Source organism: Chenopodium quinoa, unplaced genomic scaffold (genome assembly GCF_001683475.1).
Source record: "Chenopodium quinoa cultivar QQ74 unplaced genomic scaffold, ASM168347v1, whole genome shotgun sequence".
Lineage (NCBI taxonomy): Eukaryota > Viridiplantae > Streptophyta > Magnoliopsida > Caryophyllales > Amaranthaceae > Chenopodium > Chenopodium quinoa.
The window spans coordinates 544,455-563,781 of NW_018745105.1; the positions used below are offsets into that span (position 1 = coordinate 544,455).

A 19,327-nucleotide genomic window follows, 5' to 3' on the forward strand; every position below is an offset into this window, starting at 1 on the left:
TAGGAGGTCCATCATAATGTGAACCACTCCTTAGAGTGATTGCATTGGCATGATCTGTGGCATGATCTGTGCAATTTGATTATCCATGATTTTATTATGGGCTAAATTAGAATAAATTTGCGCACCCCTACTCTCCATATGCTTTTTCATGTTAGTATGCATTGCTCTAATTTCCGTCATAGCAGGGTCTGAAGATGATGAGGGTTGTTCTTGGTTTTTTCTGGCCAGAATTTGGATGGTAATATTTCTACTGTGGTGGGGGTTGTTGTTGTGGTTGTTGTGGAGGTGGAGTATTTTGTACATTGGTACTCCGGTACGAAAGATATGGATGGTTCCGGTAACCAGGATTATAAGAGTTGTAATATGGGATATTTTTCTTATAGGTTTGGAAGGCATTAACTTGTTCCATGGAACTCCTACAATCTTGCTCCCAATGCCCTACAATTCCACAATTTTCACAAAAAGCTTCATTGTTAGCAACAGCAGAAACATTAGCTACGGAGTTAGGAGTAGCAATAAGATTATCTAATTTTTGACAAATAGATGTTAATTGAGCTTGCAAATTAAGGGTACGGAATTGACATTATGTTTTCCTTTATTTGCAAACCCTCTCGGATTCCCGTATTGGGAATTGTGTATTGCCATATCTTTGATAACCTGTCCGGCATCGTCCACATTTAAATTCATGAATCTCCCACTAGCTGCAGAATCTAGAACTGATCTAGATGAATTTCCAAGTCCGTTGTGGAAAGCTTTGATCAATTACCATTGTGCTAGATTGTGGTGGGGGCATTCTCTTTGTAGATCCTTGAACCTCTCCCAAGCCTCATATAAAGTTTCATCGGCCTCTTGAGCGATGTTCTGAATAGCACTCCTTAGTACAACTATTCTCTCTACAGGGTAATATTTTTTATAGAAATTCAAGGCAAGAGTCAGTAATACCAAGTGCATTTCTATTCAAACCATTAAACCATACTTTAGCTTTGCCACATAATGTAAAGGGAAAAAGAATCTCCCTGATTTGGTCCTGGGTGACCCCGGCTTGTCTAATGGTGTTACAATATTGGAAGAAATCTGCAATGTGAAGATTAGGATCTTCACCCTTAGCTCCACTAAATTGCTTCCTCTCTATCATAGTGATAAATTGGGGCTTGATTTCAAATAGTACTACATCTAGGACCGGAGTGGGAGTAAGGTGCAGAAAATCTATGAGCTTTGGTTACGAGTAGTCACTTAGCTTCTTTTGGGTCGTCATCACTGATTCTGAATATGAAGGAATTTTTGTGTCGCTAGAATCAGATGGAGGGTGTAGAGACCCAAATGTGTCTCCCCAAAACCAAACCTAGTGATGAGTACCTTTCACGTCGAATCATACTCGAATGAAGTGAAAGTGTGGAAAGTCTAGTATTGCGGAAAGTTTTAATTTCTTTTCTCTTCTCTCTGTTTTTGAAAACTTATTTTAAAAAAACAGCCAATCCAGTTTGGTTGGTCCATGATATGAGTCCAATAGTAATGTATTGGATGGGGCTTGTAAAGACCTTTCCAACGATATATTATAAGCCCAATTCCGATAAATATTTAGGAAGTTATGGCCAATTTACTAAACTGGGCCCGGTTTGAGCTTTATATACGGCCCAATGATCTTGGGGAGGGCCTAATATGATTTATCATTCCTAATGCAATTAGGAATGGTTTTAGTCTTCTAGAATCTTCTAGAAGGTTCTTTTCATTCCTAATTCAATTAGCATTGATAAATTGACTTTTGTTGACTTTTCAGAGTTTTAATCAAAATCAAATAGCATTTTCGAAGAATTTATATGATTTTATCCTCCAGTACGGCAAACTTATCTGATTTTCGAAACCGCGTGAAAATTAGGCTTGGCGCCTAAACCCAGGCCTTGGTGCCTGGAACCAGGCCTGGCGCTAGTGTTGGTGCATGGCGCCAACTAGCCAGGGTAAGCGCCAGCTCTGTTTTTTGTGCGTCAGACTCTGTTTTGTTTATTTATCTTTTTGGCTGATTTTCTCTATAAATATCGTATTAAAAACTCCGTTTTCATTCACCAATTGACACCAATTCTCCTCATACACCAATTCTCCTCATTCACCAATTCTCTCACTTCTCACAAACTCTCATCAAGATTTTCTTGATCATTCTCTCTCTCTTTCTCTTTTCTAAACTTTGTTTTCACATACAAAATTTCCCATTCGCAAGACTTAGAAACACCTAGCCATATTCGAAGTTGCCTTCGCTCTAGACGTGAAAGGTTTAATTTCTAAGGGTTTGGTCCCAAATCTCTCTTTCAATTATTTAATTTAATTGTTTGTTTATTATTTTCCTCGAAGTTACTAACGTGTGTATTTTGTTATTAGAAAGAGGTACGAGGCATACAAAGTAAGTACTTTAATGGTTTTAATTGATGTTATGATGTAGAAATCATGTTTATATTGTTATTATGATATTCCTAGTATCATGTCTAGGGTATTTTTAATATTAAATATGATTGTTACGATGCTTTCTATATTCTTCCTAATATCATGTTAGGGTTAAAGATTTGATCTTTATTGCTTAGTGATATGCTAGGGTTTGTTATTAATCTTGTTAGTATCATGCCTAGGATCTTGCTATTATTATTATGCTTTAATATTAACGTGAACATGATTATGATTATAATTATTATAATTTATGTTGATTATGAATATTATGAATATTATTATTTTGATGATGATTATTGTTATGATTATGATTATTTTAATTATTATTCATGATATTGATTATTTATTATGTTGCTTGATGCTTGTTTATTGCTTGATCACACCTTTTATGCATGTTTAAAGGGAATTTATACTTGTAATCACGCTTGATAAGATAATTAATAATCTTGTTAGATTAATTATGATTATAATTTCAAGTGATCGCCAATAATAGTTTATTTGTGCATTAATATTCAACCAACATAGATTAAATAGGTTTAGGGTTAATCCTATTGATTGCATGTTAGTCAGAAAGCGCACATGAATACGATCAGAATAAATTAAAGGCCTATTATTAGGGCGGGTTCAATCTCTTTTAGGTTGGATTTGTACCTTAATCCCCGAACCCTTTATTTGGTTCTAGACCTTATGGAGTTGACGATCTCTTGGATCGTTAAGGGGTGTAACCTTCACATCATGAACGGTTTACAAGTTCCTAAAAAACTTGTTAGCGACTCTTTTGCTCTATCTTCTTCCCTTTTGGACGCCACCGTACTTTAGTGTATGATCACAGTGGGGTTCAAGCTAGTGGGATTAAGGCTTGAAATTATTCCCTACAGTTTTTGGCGACTCCACTGGGGAGGATTTCTATTTTAATTCCTGAATTTGTTTCGGGAACGATTTAGAATGAGTGGATCAGACTCGAAAAGTTCTAAGTATTTCATGTGCGTAATTTTGATTAACATTATTGTCATATGCATAAAAAAGATCTCATTGGAAAGACCATCCGTTATGAGTTAAAAACATAGGATTTTACACGTAGGAAATTTGAGAAATATCTTTCACAACTAGGACTAAAATAACACCGCGCGAAACTGGAAAATTTTATCGAGCACAGAAAGCTGCTGAGGCATGTGGGAAGTAGCGTCAGGGGCCAGAGCTTGGCACCAGAATTTTAGCCGTAGCGCCAGACGCCATCATTGGCGCCAGGCGCTACAGTTAAAAGCTTGCGCCAGTCTCTGTTTGCTGGTGCCAATTTCCCCCAATACCGAGCCAGAAATATGCGTTCTAATTTCGACCGGTTTTTCGTATTGTTTGCTCGATCCTACTTACTGATTGAATTTTTTCTCACTTTTCTGAAACCCATATTTGTTCTACATATGGACATAACCCTCTGGGAATTCATGCTCCATCCACCCAATTGAACGCTCCGTGCAACAAAGGGTACATCCGAGATGTTGAATTCACCAAACCATGGAAGCGAGTTTTTTTCTAAAGCTCGCGGTGTCCCATCCACTCGCGCCAACCCTTCACGGTTAGGCTTCCGCACGGTGCATCCGGACAATTAACCATGAACCCTTTATTGACTAAACCATATCCCGAAATTTAGAGAACTAGAGCCATGGTTAGGTTGAGAACTCATTGCATCATATTGTGCCAACTTGACTAATTGTGCATTATTTGTTGTGCATACTCTATGTGATTTTTCCTAACCGTTTGTTTGACTTGTGTTAAGACTAAATAAACTGATTAATGACTAAAGGACTTTGTTTGATTAATTAATTAATTCGAGCTAATAAATAAATATAAAATCGAGTCATAGTTCCTTTAAGTCAACCCGACTTTTTATTCCCGTATACTGCACAAACGTCAACTTGTTTTGGTCATAGCCGGAGTTCTAGGAAGAGTTACGAGTTGTACAACCTATGGATCTGTAGCCCCGAGTTTTTTCTTTCATTTGGCGTTGGTTTCATCTAAATTAGCTCACAGATAAAACGTTATGACTAAAATACCACAGTCTGTCCAGTTTAATGCATATACGTGAAGTCTTAACTTAGTCTTTGCTTGAGTCTAGTCACATAGTCTAGCCACATGGTCATGACACGAGTCTTAACGTACCATCTACACTCACTAGTCGTAGCACACACTTTGAGTATATGTCACCACGACCATGTCTTAGGTTCATGCATGAGTCGGTCTTTTTCCGTCATTTGAGTTGGGGGGTACATTCTATTCCTAATTCTTCATATCCCTCCATCTACATCATTCTTCTTCACATTCTATTCCAATCTTTCTTCACTTCCTCCATCCATTGCATGCTGAATAAAGTTTGAGTCAAATAATTAACAATGAATATCCCCAAATTCCTTTTCCACAGTACTTGGTCGAGGAGAGAAGGGCGATTAATCAAGGACAACCTCTTTGTTCAAGTCTCACTTTTTGATAAACCGATTCGTCAAAAGAGGAAGGCTAAGAAGATAATGGAAACTCAAGAGGAAGTTAATGAACTTAGGAGTCAATTGACTAATGTGACTAAGACACTGAAGCTACTCACACTCAAGATCGATGATCCCGTGAAGCAACAACAGATGAACCTCATGCAAGAGAGTCTAAGCAAGCTATCTAGTGACTATAAATTTCAGGGCATGAGTTCACAAGGGGTCTCGCTGGACAAGGAACTTCTTTCGCATAAATTCAACGCCACTGACATCCCAAAATTCAAGGCAACAGATAACCCTTACTTCCATCTAAGAGCTTTTGAAACTATAATGAATATTAAGGGTATCGATAAGAAGGTTTTCCCCTCTCTGTTCTCACTATCTCTTGAAACTGTTTGCCAACAATGGTACTTCTCCCTTGACAAGGAGAAAACCTCTACCTAGGAATCGATAGTAAACGCTTTCATTGATAGGTACAAGTGCAATATTCAAGTTGAAACCGATCATAGACAACTTGAGATGCTAAGATAAAAAGAGAATGAAGGCTTTACTTCTTTCTTTAATAAATGGAGGGAAACTTCCGCTAAGATGATTGAGGTCCCGACCGAAAAGGAGTCTGTGAGGATGTTTATCAAGAATCTCCAAGAGAAGTATTCGAAGCATTTAAAATATCAACACAATTTGAATACTTTCAAGGTCGTTTATGACATCGGAATTGAAATCGAAGACGACCTCGCAAAGCAAAAAGCTACTAACAATAGTAACCACGGTGGCTGGAAAGGAAAGAAGAACGACAATCCTTCTTCTTCCGAAAACGCCCACTCTAGTAATAATGTTAGTACCTTTGACCATAATGGTGTCTTAGCCATGGACAATCAAGGATCTAAAAGGAAACCCAGGCGAGAGTTCACGTACACCCATTGGAATGACCTACAATGCTGCTTTCGATCGTCTCTATGATCGAGGATCAATCAAACCTATTAGCCCTACCGAGGATCCAACACCAGAAAATCGATCTTCGAGATGGAATCCAAACTCCTATTGCAAGTACCATCGAGGGCGCGGTCATACTACTGATGAATGTTATAGGTTTCAAAACCTCATTCAAGATCTCATAGAGGCAAATAAGATCCCATTGCCTCTTGCTAGTGAGAAGGCTGGATGATGTCAGAGCAAACAACACAAGGCAGAGGCGAGCTTCAATGACAAGATTTCATGACCTCTTTTTTCTAGTTCTTTTTCATTTTTTTCCTTTCCCCAATAAGTCTAGCATAGGCACCTTTCTTTTCCCTTAAGATTACTTTTGTAGATTCTCTATTTATTTTTCCCTTTTAATAAAATGAGCATTTATTTCCTTACATATAATCACCACATTGCATTTCAAAAAAAAAAAAATCCATGTTGAATTGAGCACAAGGTATACCAATGATTTGAGGCATCCCTTGTAGCCACATCATATCTCCTTTCACTTTTTAATTTTACAATCCTTTCTTCATAAACAACTTTAAGCCTCGTCTGACGATAGACCTTTCTTTTTTCAACCTACATCTACCTAACCTGGGGATGGGATGGTGTGTAACTTATGCAATTCTAAAAAAGGTCTTGAGTGATTTAAAAAATTAAAATAGCAAAAATAAGCAAAAGCAAAAAATAAATAAAAGTGTACAACAGGGCAACTGTTCCAATGTCTTTGATATGAAAATATCTTCGATAAGAACGCGTCTCAGATTGCGTCTCTTATCGAGTGCTCGGTATCGTGCTTGAGAAACATGAATGCCAAGTCAGTGATAGACTGCATGATCGGGATTTCCCACACTTATTAAAATAAAATAAATGCTAAAGCAAAAAAAAGTGAGCTAAAAAAGAGTAGAAACTCAAGCATAAAAATATAAAGATTTCAAAAGCAAGGTTGCACACCTTGGGGGCTTATCTAGAGTCTTGAGCCTTTATCCCTTTCTTCTTCAAACCTTTAGCCTAACCACGTTATAACCCTTAAAAAGACCTTTTTGAGGTATACACATACTTGTGCGAGGTTCGGCTAGAGCTACGTTCGGCCTGATTCCTAACGGATACGTAGGCAACCTCACATCGAGGTGCGGCCGTAATAAACATGCATTTTCATATTCACATTCACACACTCACACCATGATCATATCAAGGGATTCCCTATGCTCATCCCTATTCATTTAGAGCTAGACTTGGGGGCTTGATCCTTATATCATTAGCTTACCTAGCCTAAGAGTCACCATCATTTGACTCTTCTTGAAATAATATTCTTTCCACACACTTAGCTCCTGCGGCCTAGCTTTAGTGTCACTTTCACACACTGCACAGACACATGACCAAATATACTTTCCCTTAGGAACCCTTTGTCATGAAATCATAACGTTGAAGCATGCCTTATCATATCAAAATCGCTCATCAATCATAATTGTCATTGCATCACGAAGTATGAAGTGCTTAGCCTCTGTGCCTAAGTTACCCAAATGCTTTCAACATTGAGTCAACCATTGAGATAGCCTAGGATGGGTTAATCCTTGAACCTTGAGAGATAGTATCAAACAACATTTGACTAAGCTCATTCAACATGCACCTTCAAAACTTCGATTCTTTTTTCGCGTCTTTCTTTTCGGGAGAAAGTCGGTACCCTCCACAAAAATGACGGAAAATTTTTGCTTTTTGCATTTTTAAGTCACATTGAGTCAACACTATGCACACACGGGTCACGAGTCACACGTGTCATTTCACCTCGAGTCAATCAATCATAGTGAGTCAAATTTATACCTTGAGTCATGTCAAGTCAATGAGTCAAACAACATTAAACCTTAGGTCAACCCTAAGATAATTAAAAAGATTGGCAAAGTTTTATAGTCAAAATAAATACAAGTGCAGCAGAATAGGGAGGACCCTACTCCAATTCCTGGTGCCAAAATATCTCAGCAACGATAAAGCTCGAAGCCTCTCAGAAAGGTGATTTCGACCTCATGCAGAAATTTCGGGTTCCTTGGTACGCCAGTTAGCCCCTATAAGCAATTTGACATGATTAGTAGTCGGCTCGATTACAATCGTAGTAAGTGATTGACCTGACAAAAAATCGTCTCATTTAGCTTAAGCGCCTAAAACACTGGCTCATTACAATCGGTTCAAAAGCAAGCACTTAAACGACAATATTTCCAAATATGGATTGTCGCGCATCTTCTTCAACGACAATTTTTCCAAGATTGGATTGTCATCTCTGGAAAAGTTTCCAAGCGTGGATTGTCGTGCTCCTTCTTTATTGGCAGGTTTTTCCAAGTTCGGATTGTCATACATCCATCGGCTCGTTGGCAAGTTTTTCGAGATTGGATTGTCATACACCCAGTTCCCTATGGCAAAATTTCCCAAAGGATTGTTGTAGGTCTCTATTCATCATAAATTTCGGCAAAGTTCCTCAACGTGGATTGTCATTCATTTCAGTAAGTGGCAAATTTTCCCAAAGTGGATTGTCGGTCGACTCTTTTTTTTTTGCAAATGTTCCAAGACGCGGATTGTCAATAGTGGCAATATTTTCCCAAAAGGATTGTCGCATAGCGTTGACAAGTTTCCAAGGTGGATTGCTTTCAAGAGTTATATTTCAAGATGTGGATTGTCGATCGTAGCAAAATTCTTATGAAAGATTGTTACGAAGCATTGGCAACTTTTTCCAAAAATTGGATTTTGGCAAATTTTTCGAGATACGGATTGTCGCTTCATCGTGGCAACATTTCCAAGGATGGATTGTTACGTGGCATTGACAAATTTCCCTAAATCGGATTGTCATACATCATACAAGAGTTGTGTTGGCAACTATTCCCAAAATAAAAGAGGATTGTCGACATACTGGTTCACAAGCAGCAAAACGCCGACGTACTGGCATAGCAGCATTAAGGATTAAAAAGAAGTGATCTTTTTGAACACTATCACAGCGGAAATTGGAGACATATCAAAAAGAAGCTCTTTGTTCAGAGACGAGTGAACATCGAAACAACAAGGTGGCGTTCCCTAGATTATGGAGAGTTGTCACAAACAGCTGAGGATTATTTCAAGAGAAGCAATCTTCGATGGTATTCCCTTGGATGTGGAATACTATCATAGCGGAGGAGGATAGTTTCAGGCGAAGCAATCTTCTAATTTGGAAGCAGTTACGGGAGTAGCGGTTTTCAAGCGGGATGGCATTCTCTAGCTTACAGGAGGTCATCAAAACAATCGGTCACTTTCAGAGACGCGTGCTCAACGGTGCAAGATACGCGTTTCTTAACTCTTTTATCTGTTTAACTAACGTCGGTTTGCAGATATCGGCGTTGCAAGAATGATTTAGGATCGCAGAACGTTCTGAATCATTCTCCGTGCCTATCGCTACTTTGACTTTTGTTTTCGAAACTTGCGTTTCTCCAAACTCGGTCAAAGTGGGGGCTTCTGTAGACACCCAAGTGTGTCTTCCCAAAACCAAACCTAGTGATGAGTACCTTTCACGTCGAATCATAATCGAATGAAGTGAAAGTGTGGAAAGTCTAGTATTGCGGAAAGTTTTAATTTCTTTTCTCTTCTCTCTGTTTTTGAAAACTTATTTTAAGAAAACAGCCAATCCAGTATGTTTGGTCCATGATATGGATCCAATAGTAGTGTAGTTGGATGGGGCGCAAAGACCTTTCCAACGATATATTATAAGCCCAATTCCGATGAATATTGAGGAAGTTATGGCCAATTTACTAAACTGGGCCCGGTTTGAGCTTTATATACGGCCCAATGATCTTGGGGAGGGCCTAATATGATTTATTATTCCTAATGCAATTAGGAGGGTTTTATTCTTCTAGAATCTTCTAGAAGGTTCTTTTCATTCCTAATTCAATTAGCATTGATAAATTGACTTTTGTTGACCTTTCAGAGTTTTAATCAAAATCAAATAGCATTTTCGAGGAAATTATATGATTTTATCCTCCAGTACGGAAAACTTATCTGAGTTTCGAAAACGCGTTAAAATTAGGCTTGGCGCCTAACCCCAGGCCTTGGCGCCTGGCGCTAGTGTTGGTTCCTGGTGCCAGCTAGCCAGGGTTGGCGCCAGCTCTGTTTTTTGTGCGTCAGACTCTGTTTTGTTTATTTATCTTTTTGGCTGATTTTCTCTATAAATATCGTATTAAAAACTCCGTTTTCATTCACCAATTGACACCAATTCTCCTCATACACCAATTCTCCTCATTCACCAATTCTCTCAATTCTCACGAACTCTCATCAAGATTTTCTTGATTATTCTCTCTCTCTTTCTCTTTTCTAAACTTTGTTTTCACATATAAAATTCCGCATTCGCAAGACTTAGATACACCTAGCCATATTCGAAGTTGCCTTCGTTCTAGACGTGAAAGGTTTAATTTCTAAGGGTTTGGTCCCAGATCTCTCTTTCAATTATTTAATTTAATTGTTTGTTTATTATTTTCCTCGAAGTTACTAACGTGTGTATTTTGTTATTAGAAAGAGGTACGAGGCATACAAAGTAAGTACTTTAATGGTTTTAATTGATGTTATGATGTAGAAATCATGTTTATATTGTTATTATGATATTCCTAGTATCATGTCTAGGGTATTTTTAATATTAAATATGATTGTTACGATGCTTCCTATATTCTTCCTAATATTTATGATTGTTAGTATCATGTTAGGGTTAAAGATTTGATCTTTATTGCTTAGTGACATGCTAGGGTTTGTTATTAATTTTGTTAGTATCATGCCTATGATCTTGCTATTATTATTATGCTTTAATATTAACGTGAACATGATTATGATTATAATTATTATCATTTATGTTGATTATGAATATTATGAATATTATTATTTTGATGATGATTAGTGTTATGATTATGATTATTTTAATTATTATTCATGATATTGATTATTTAATATGTTGTTTGATGCTTGTTTATTGCTTGATCACACCTTTTATTCATGTCTAAAGGGAATTTATACTTGTAATCACGCTTAATAAGATAATTAATAATCTTGTTAGGTTAATTATGATTATAATTTCAAGTGATCGCCAATAATTGTTTATTTGTGCATTAATATTCAACCAACATAGATTAAACAGGTTTAGGGTTAATCCTATTGATTGCATGTTAGTCAGAAAGCGCACATGAATACGATCAGAATAAATTAGAGGCCTATTATTAGGGCGGGTTCAATCTCTTTTAGGTTGGATTTGTACCTTCATCCCCGAACCATTTATTTGGTTCTAGACCTTATGGAATTGACGATCTCTTGGATCGTTAAGGGGTGTAGCCTTCACCTCGTGAACGGTTTACAAGTTCCTAAAAAACTTGTTGGCGACTCTTTTGCTCTATCTTCTTCCCTTTTGGACGCCACCGTACTTTAGTGTATGATCACAGTGGGGTTCAAACTAGTGGGATTAAGGCTTGAAATTATTCCCTACAGAGGGTCTCTTCGATTATTGTCTTCCTCAAAACTCGCTAAGATTTGTCTATAGAGATTCCTTTGCCTATGAAACGAGCGCTCGATCTCAGGATCGAATGGGATGTAACCTGATCTGGAACACCCGGGCATAAACAAGGAACTAAAAGACAAAAATGAGAATTGCCTCAAAGAACTAGCGTTCTCTGAGACAAAAGGAGATAATCTAGACTACAAAAAAAATATAATCAGAAAATAAAAATAAAACCGTTTCCCCGGCAAAGGCGCCAAAATTTGACAGGCTCAAGTCGTGTTCACCTAATAAAAAATAAAACCTAAATCCACTATGTAGATAGGGAAGAAGGGTCGAACCACAGGGAAACAGGTCAATTTATTCCTAATTAATTAGAAGCAATCTAAATTATCAAGCAACCAAATTTGTTGTAAAAGGGCAATTAAACTACTAAAGGTAAGAATAGGAAGAGAGTAAAATAAGATGTAAATCAATGAAGGAAATAGCTAGGGCATAGGTTCACTAATAAACAATATTCTAGGGTAAATCATAATAATCAATCATCAATGCATCTATTAATCAGATTATAAAGGGCTTTCCCTACGTATTACAATCACAGAGTTAATTTACCGGTATTAAATCTCATCTCTCGAATCTCGACTTAACCATTTATAAATTAGTCCGCCTATTGAAACTAAGCCTAAACATCAATTCTCATCTCTCGAATCTCGAATTAATATTGCTAAACTCATACAATTAAATCTGGCCAAACCTAATTGCATAGCATTAAATCAATCAATAGGAAATTAATCAAGCTTTGATAATCAACAATAACAAATTACCCCTTCATATTATTTATTAGATCCCCATAAACCCTAGAAATAAAACTACTCAAGCATAATTAAATCTAAACTAATCAAAAGAATAAAATAAGACATAATGAAAGAATTAAAGAAAATAACTAAAATTAAAAGAGAAGAAATTGTTACCAAAAGAAATCTGGATTAAGGAATGGAATTAAGAGCAAAGTTGAGAGAATTTAAGAGAGAGAAAATATTCTAAGTAGAGAGAGAAAGTCTAAAAGAGAAGGTAATCAAAATAACGTACAAAAAACGTACTTAAACGTCCCTAAAACAAATCCTAATTGAAAACTAAAAACTCGGCTCCAAAAACACGCGCCTGATCGGGCGAAAGGCCGCCCGATCGGGCCCGCCTTTTTCTTCAGAGTCCTCCTGGGCAGCCGCGCCTGATCGAGCTTATGCTCACCCGATCGGGCGCGCCTTCTTGCTGGTGCTCTCTTCTACGCGCCCGCCCGATCGGTCGCAAGCTTGCCCGATCGGGCCCGGTCTCTTCCTCGAGGCTTGGACTTCGATTGGGCTTGATTCTTCGGCCCAATCTGGATTTCCTCTTTGGGTCTTGAATACTCGATCCAAATGCCCCGGTATCACATACCAAGCCCTTAATCACCGGCTCTAACCGGTACTGGGCTTTAAAGATGGTTGTGTCCTCCTAATGCTCGTAGTTGCTCCATGAAAAACCCGAAAAACGCTCCAAATGTGCAATTTCCTACAAAACTCAAGCAAAACTACAAAAACACTAGAAAACACTAATTAGTAATAAAAGTGGCTTTAAAGAGCCAAAAACACTACTAATTATGACCAAGATACGGGGGTAAAACACTATATAAATTGGACATATCAAAGTTTGTTCACCAAGTTTGAGTAGACGGAGCTGCCAGTCCAAAGGTTGGACATTGTATGCTGCCTGACCCCCAAAGAGGGCCGACTGCATGAAATGAGGAGAATACGAACCGTAGACCATAGGGGGTGTGTATAGTGCATTCCCAATCATCTGAGGGCCAATGGACCACTACTAAAATTTAGCCAAATTGCGACCGCCTCTGACGGTCGTTGAAAATAGCAAAAACGGTCGCAGAACTTAATTGCGACCGTCAACGGTCGTAATGTGGTGGTCGTTATTCATATGGTCGCAAAAAAAAAAAAAATTACGACCGTTTGACGGTCGCAAATTTTTTTGCGACCGTTTTTATTTTTTCAACGACCGCTTGGACGACGGTCGCAAATATATATAATTGCGACCGGCATACGAAGCGGTTGCAAATCTGGAAATTAGCGACCGCTTAAGGCCGTCGCAAAGAGTTTAAAAAATACACAAAAAAAGAAAAAGCCACACCTACTTTCCTGTGAATGCAGCCTGCCTCATCACCTTTACCCACCCTAAAACACCTTTACCCACCTTAAAACACCACCAGCCACCTCGTAAAAATCACCCAACCACCACAATCTCCATCCCTTTGCCATGAAAATCCCAACCCTTTGCCGTAAAAACCCCAATCGGCCACAACAAAAGCCACCCTCAACAAAATTTATGAAAATAAAACCCAATTAAACCAACTAAAATTAACGAAAAACAAATCTAAAAATAACAAAAATCAAACAATTTCACTTTAAATATCAAACCCAAAAATTAATGAAAATTAAACCACGAAATTAAACCAAAATTACTCGAAAATCAAACCCAAAAATCAACAAAATCAAACCCACTAAAACAAAGTAGGCAAAAACAAACAACAAAAATCAAACAAAACAACCAAAAACGAAACAAAAATTAACCAAAAACTAAACGAAAATTATCCGAAAATCAGACCCAAAAATCAACAAAAACAAAATCAAACCCACTAAAACAAACAACAAAAATCAAACAAAACAACCAAAAACGAAACGAAAATCAATGAAAAATTAAACGAAAATAACCAAGAACGAAATAAATCAAAAACATGAAAACACACCTCAAACTTTGAATTTCACCTCAAATTTGGTTTAATAAGGCCAAATTCGACCATAAAAAGTCTAGATCTAGACTTTTCATGGTCGAATTCCACCTTAAAAACCATTAAATGTACTTGTTGAGAAAAACGAACCCGAACTCGCCAATAAAACCGCCGCTGTCGTACTCCTTTAAGGAGGAGGAGAGCCAGTGAAGAATGTGGCGGAGGAAATATGGTGGCGAAAACCGGTGAAGAGAAGAGAGGAAACAGAAAGGAGAGAGATAAGAGGAAGTAAATCAGAGATTCAGAGGAAAGAAAAAGAAGAGAGGAGAGGAAAGAGAAAGAGGAGCGGTGTGAGGTTAGATAATTAGGGTTGGGGTGAAATGGGTGTACTTTTATACCCGAATTTTTTTATATAAAAAAAAAGCTTTTTGCGACCGTAAAAAATAATGACATTTACGACTGTCTCTTTAACGGTCGCAGCTTATGACATTTACGACCGCCTTTGACGGTCGCAAATTATGAAATTTACGACCGTCTCTTAGACGGTCGCAGATTATGACATTTACGACCGCCTTTGACGGTCGCAGATTATAACATTTACGACCGTCTTTGACGGTCGCAAACGATTTATTTTAATTTAGAATTATTTTTAATTGTTCAAACATCGTAGCGACCGTCTAAAAGGTTAAAAACGGTCGCAAAACGGTCGCAAATTTGCGACCCTTGTCAAAGCAGTCGTAAGATTGCGACCGCATAAAAAACGGTCGCAAATTTCATATTTTGCGACCGATTTTCAGACGGTCGTAGAAAAACGGTCGCAATTTAGCCGAATTTTAGTAGTGGACGGTATTACCGCATGTATGGCTCTCATGCAAGGATTGAGTATTTCTTGCAGATGTATTTCTGAAGCTGTCTAGAAAGCTTGAGGTAGAGGCTAACTCAGACAGCTGCTGGTTCCGATTTTGCTCGATGACATGTCGAGCGTCAGTGTCAAGCTTCTTACTACCATCCGACTTAACAACACGGATGATCTTCCTTGTACCTGGCTGGGTAGAAGGATCTTTGTCCAATCAATGGAGCAAGTATTAAAAAACGGAGGGAGTAATTTAGTATATAGGTATTGATTAAAGATATTTATGATTAAAGTTGCATATCCATAAATGTGTCACATAAAGTAATACAAAAAAAATAAAAAAAAATAAAGAGAGTAGATTAGATTGTTATTTGCAAGCGACATCATATGATAAGTTTACTTAAGAGAGCATTAAATGTAGCATGAGAATAGTGAAAAGTGGCGTACATATGTGAATTGTGAAAGCAAGGGAGTGGGTTATAGTTGAAGATAGATAAACAAACCAAGCCAAAACTCAAAAGCAAGCAAAATGTCATTATAAATTAAAGTTGTAATGTTGCAATTACACTCACATACTTTAAGATCCAAATCTGAGTTTTACCCTTTCAATTTCCATTTCTTTTTTCAGATAACGAATCACAGCCTAACTCACCGACATTCCTTCTCATTTATCCCTCTTCTTTTTTACTCTCTCTTCTTCCTTTCTATTACCTCTTTTTTCATACTTCAAATTTGAATCATACTTTCAAATATTTGCATACAGAAGAAAACTCCCAGTTTTTCTCTGTTTTATTTATTTATTTTTTTTTCAGGTCAGTTTCTCCTTTTAATATCGTCTTTTACTTTTAGATATATAGATCTTTCCTTTTTCATGGGGTATAATATAATGTTTCATACGGTAATAATTTGATCTTTTCTTGTTATGTCTTATAATTTAGTTGTCAGTTCAAATGTTACTATTTTCTTATAGTGTGAGATTCTTATAGTGTGAGAATAGAATGATAATAGTTTTTTTCTAAACAAATATTAATCTGAATTGGAAATATAGAGTGGTTTTCCCGGATTAATACTGTTCATATATTGATCAATTGTTGTCCAATTTAGGAGTTTCAGTATTTGTATGTTTGTGTTCTTGCAATATTATGTTACAGGTGGTGATCTAAAAACATATTGATTTCTCGCATTTTTATCTTAATTAGTGCGAAGTATATAGTAGTTCAATTTGTTTGTTTTCAGGGAGATTTTGATTTTTGGGTGGTAGCATTTTTAAATTTTTCATTGAATGAAAAGGTTTTACAGTGATTGGTACTCGTATTATATACAGGAGATAGTTCCAATTTGTAATTGCTTTAAAGTTGGGTGATTGACATATAATTTATATTTTTTGCATCTGTATGTACCAACAGAAACTTTTGGGCATTTGACAAGGTTTTGATTCTTGAAAAGTATGTTTAAGTTGTCGCCTCGTAGTAGGGGTTCGAGGTCGAACAAGGGGATCAAGGTAAAGCATGCGATGCAATTGATTTTGTTGTTGGGTGTTGGTATTTGGTTAGTGTACCAAATCCAACGTTCTTATGGTAAGGAGAAAACGTTCGGAGAAGCAAAAAAGGTTTCGGAAAAGGTGCAAGAAGGGATTGAGAGGTTAAAGTTGGGAAGGAGGGATCCTCCTGAGTTGGAGGAAGATGAGAGGAATAGTGTGGAAGAGGGTGAGGAGAAGAAATTTGGAACTGGGGATGTAAAGCTGGAAGAGAATGAGGATGGAGGGGGCGGGAAAGTGGATGAAAAACCCAAAGAGGAAGTTAAGGATGAAAGCGTGGAGAAACAAATTGAAGAGGGGAGAAGTGAAGAGGGTAAGGAAGAAAGAGGAGGAGAAAGTGAGGGGGAAAGTGAGAAGAAGGATAATGAAGGGTTGAAGGAGGAGGATAAGGGAAATGAAGAGGTGGAGCAAGAAGGGAACAAGGATATGGAAAATGAGGTGAAGGATGATGGAGAAAACAAAAGTGAGGAGGTGCAACAGGTTGAGAACAAAGAAAAGGAAAATGAAACGAAGGAAGAGAACAAAGCGGAGGAAAGTGAAGCTAAGGAAGAGAACAAGGAGAATGAAAATGAAGCCAAGGAAGAGAACAAAGTGGAGGAACATGAAGCTAAGGAAGAGAACAAAGCGGAGGAAACTGAAGCCAAGGAAGAGAACAAAGCTGAGGATAAGGAGAAAGAAGAGGGCAAAGAAAATGAAAGTGGAGAGCAAAAATCTGATGAGAACAAGACTGATGAAATTAGGGACGAGAGCAAAGAGAGTGGAAATGAAGAAGAGAAGAAAGTGAAAGAGAAAGAAGCTGAGAAAGAGAATGGAGAAGCTAAAGAAGAAAACCAAGAGAGCAAAGAGAATGACACTTCATATAATGAAGGTCAAGAAAAGGAAGAAGGCAACAACGATAGTAAGAATGAAGAAACAAGTACGGAAGATAAGTTCTCTAAGATAGAGGATTCAGGTTCATCAGATGCTCAGGTTCAAGATGGAATTAACAAGGATGACAAAGCTGTTACTGAGAAACAAAACAAGGAAAATGATTCTTCCACTTCAGAGCTGAATGCATCTGAACATAAAGAGAATAATGAAGAAGCCGTGGAAAATAAGACTGCTGAAAAGGAATCTTCTGATGCAGTAACTGCTGGCGAAAAACATGATGTTACTCCACAAGATACGGCTGATGGCTCTCACTCTCTCCCTTCTGAAACTGTAGAGTCTGGCGAAGACAAGCAAGCTAATGCCACTACATTCAGTGATGAAACATTTGTTACCCAGAATCAAAATTATGCAACAGATAACACAAGCACTAAAGAGGATAATAATTCCGTTCTACGGGAAGTTGTATCGGAGAAACCTGAAGCAGGAGCAAGTGAAAACCAATCGGATGCAAATTCTGACTCCGGCTCTAAGACTGAGGACACCAACAATGTTGAAGGTGGAGGAGGCTCTTCAGCAGATGGTCATACTTCCTATTCTGATACATCTGGTCACGAGGGTGCAAATGGGGAGAATCCAGAGAAAAATATCTCTGGAAATTCTCCTTCTGGAACAAATGGAACAAATGAATTAATCAACCATGATCAAGTTCACTCTTCCTATGATTCAAACTCTGAGGAACATAAAGAGAAGAAAGCGTCAAAAGTGAATAAAAGCGAAGATGCAAAGAAACCAGTGGAGCCAAAAGAGTATGCATCAAAAGAAAATGATGGCCAAGAAGCAGAGAAGCCAGTGGAGAAAAGAGAGGAAGCAACAAAAGCAAATGATGGCCAAGGTGCTGAGAAATATGAACAAGTTGATGATTCCAAACAGCAGCAGCATTTGGAGGAGGAGTCATTGAACTATAATAAGAAAATTAATTTGGAGCATGAGCATGAGCTGCAAGCTGAGTCTACGAACAACTCAGAGTCAGAAGGCCAAAAAGAGGACTCAACAAATGTTCAGCCTCGTCATGAAGCTGATACCTCAGTCACTCTAGAAGTTAAAGATCGAACTGATTTAGATACTCTGCCAGACAACAGTAATGAAGCTGGCAGCAATAGAGATGCGGTTGCCAAGTGAGTTTTCCAGTTAGGCGCTTAAATTGCAGTTTTTCTTTATTACCACTGGAAGGCAAGACTGAGTTTTAGTTTCCCTTTTCTTGCAAATGTAGGGGCTGTGTACAACCCTCTTGTAACATGGTCTTTCTCTGTCCTTATTACGATATTTGTGTATAAAAGATGTTTAATTGATGAGTTGATAGGCTGATCGTTAGTAATGTTCTTATGTTGCTCCATAAGAGTTCAAAACGCCTTATAGTTTTTTATTTTCGGTATGTAGTATGCATTTATGCTGCTGCACTGGGGCATTCATCCTTGATTGCCTTGAAATGGGATTATTCTATTAATGTTATAGAATTAGATTCTGTATTTTAATTCATTATGCTGCTGCACTGAGGCATTCTTTCTCTGTTCTTATGTGGCTCCACAAAGCATTCAGGGTTTTGTATTTTTGCAATAAAATTAAATTCTAGGGTTTATTAGCATTTCGTGGTCTGGAAATTGGATTATTCTATTATTCTATTGATGGTATAGAAGAAGATGGGTTCTGAAACTGAAGTTTTTTGTCCTCAAATTGTTCCTAACCCTCGATGTGGTTATCACCTATTCTCAGCTTGCAAGTTTCTTTTTTTTCCCCCTTCAAGATCGTCAGATTTCTGGGTTGTTTTTACCATGAATTCTGCTAATTAGATTGAATTCTGGGTAAATTTCGTTTTTTTTTTTGCTGCATTCCTGTTCATTCCTTTTATGGAATAGTGCTAATTTGAAAATTTGAGGCT

At 37.6% G+C, this 19,327-nt stretch overlaps 1 protein-coding gene across 2 annotated transcripts; it reads left to right on the forward strand.

Annotated features, from left to right (window-relative positions):
* The first annotated feature begins 15,460 nt into the window (after positions 1 to 15,460).
* On the forward strand, positions 15,461 to 18,927 carry LOC110710013 (spore wall protein 2-like). 2 transcript variants are annotated; one of them, XM_021888278.1, is made up of 2 exons: positions 15,461 to 15,882; positions 16,391 to 18,927. In XM_021888278.1, the coding sequence occupies exon 2, from the start codon at positions 16,432 to 16,434 to the stop codon at positions 18,568 to 18,570; it is 2,139 nt and encodes a 712-aa protein (XP_021743970.1). In that variant the 5' UTR covers positions 15,461 to 15,882; positions 16,391 to 16,431; the 3' UTR covers positions 18,571 to 18,927. The 2 variants fall into 2 exon arrangements, with proteins under 2 accessions (XP_021743970.1, XP_021743969.1); XM_021888277.1 differs by having other exon boundaries at positions 15,462 to 15,796.
* The last annotated feature ends 400 nt before the right edge of the window (positions 18,928 to 19,327 follow it).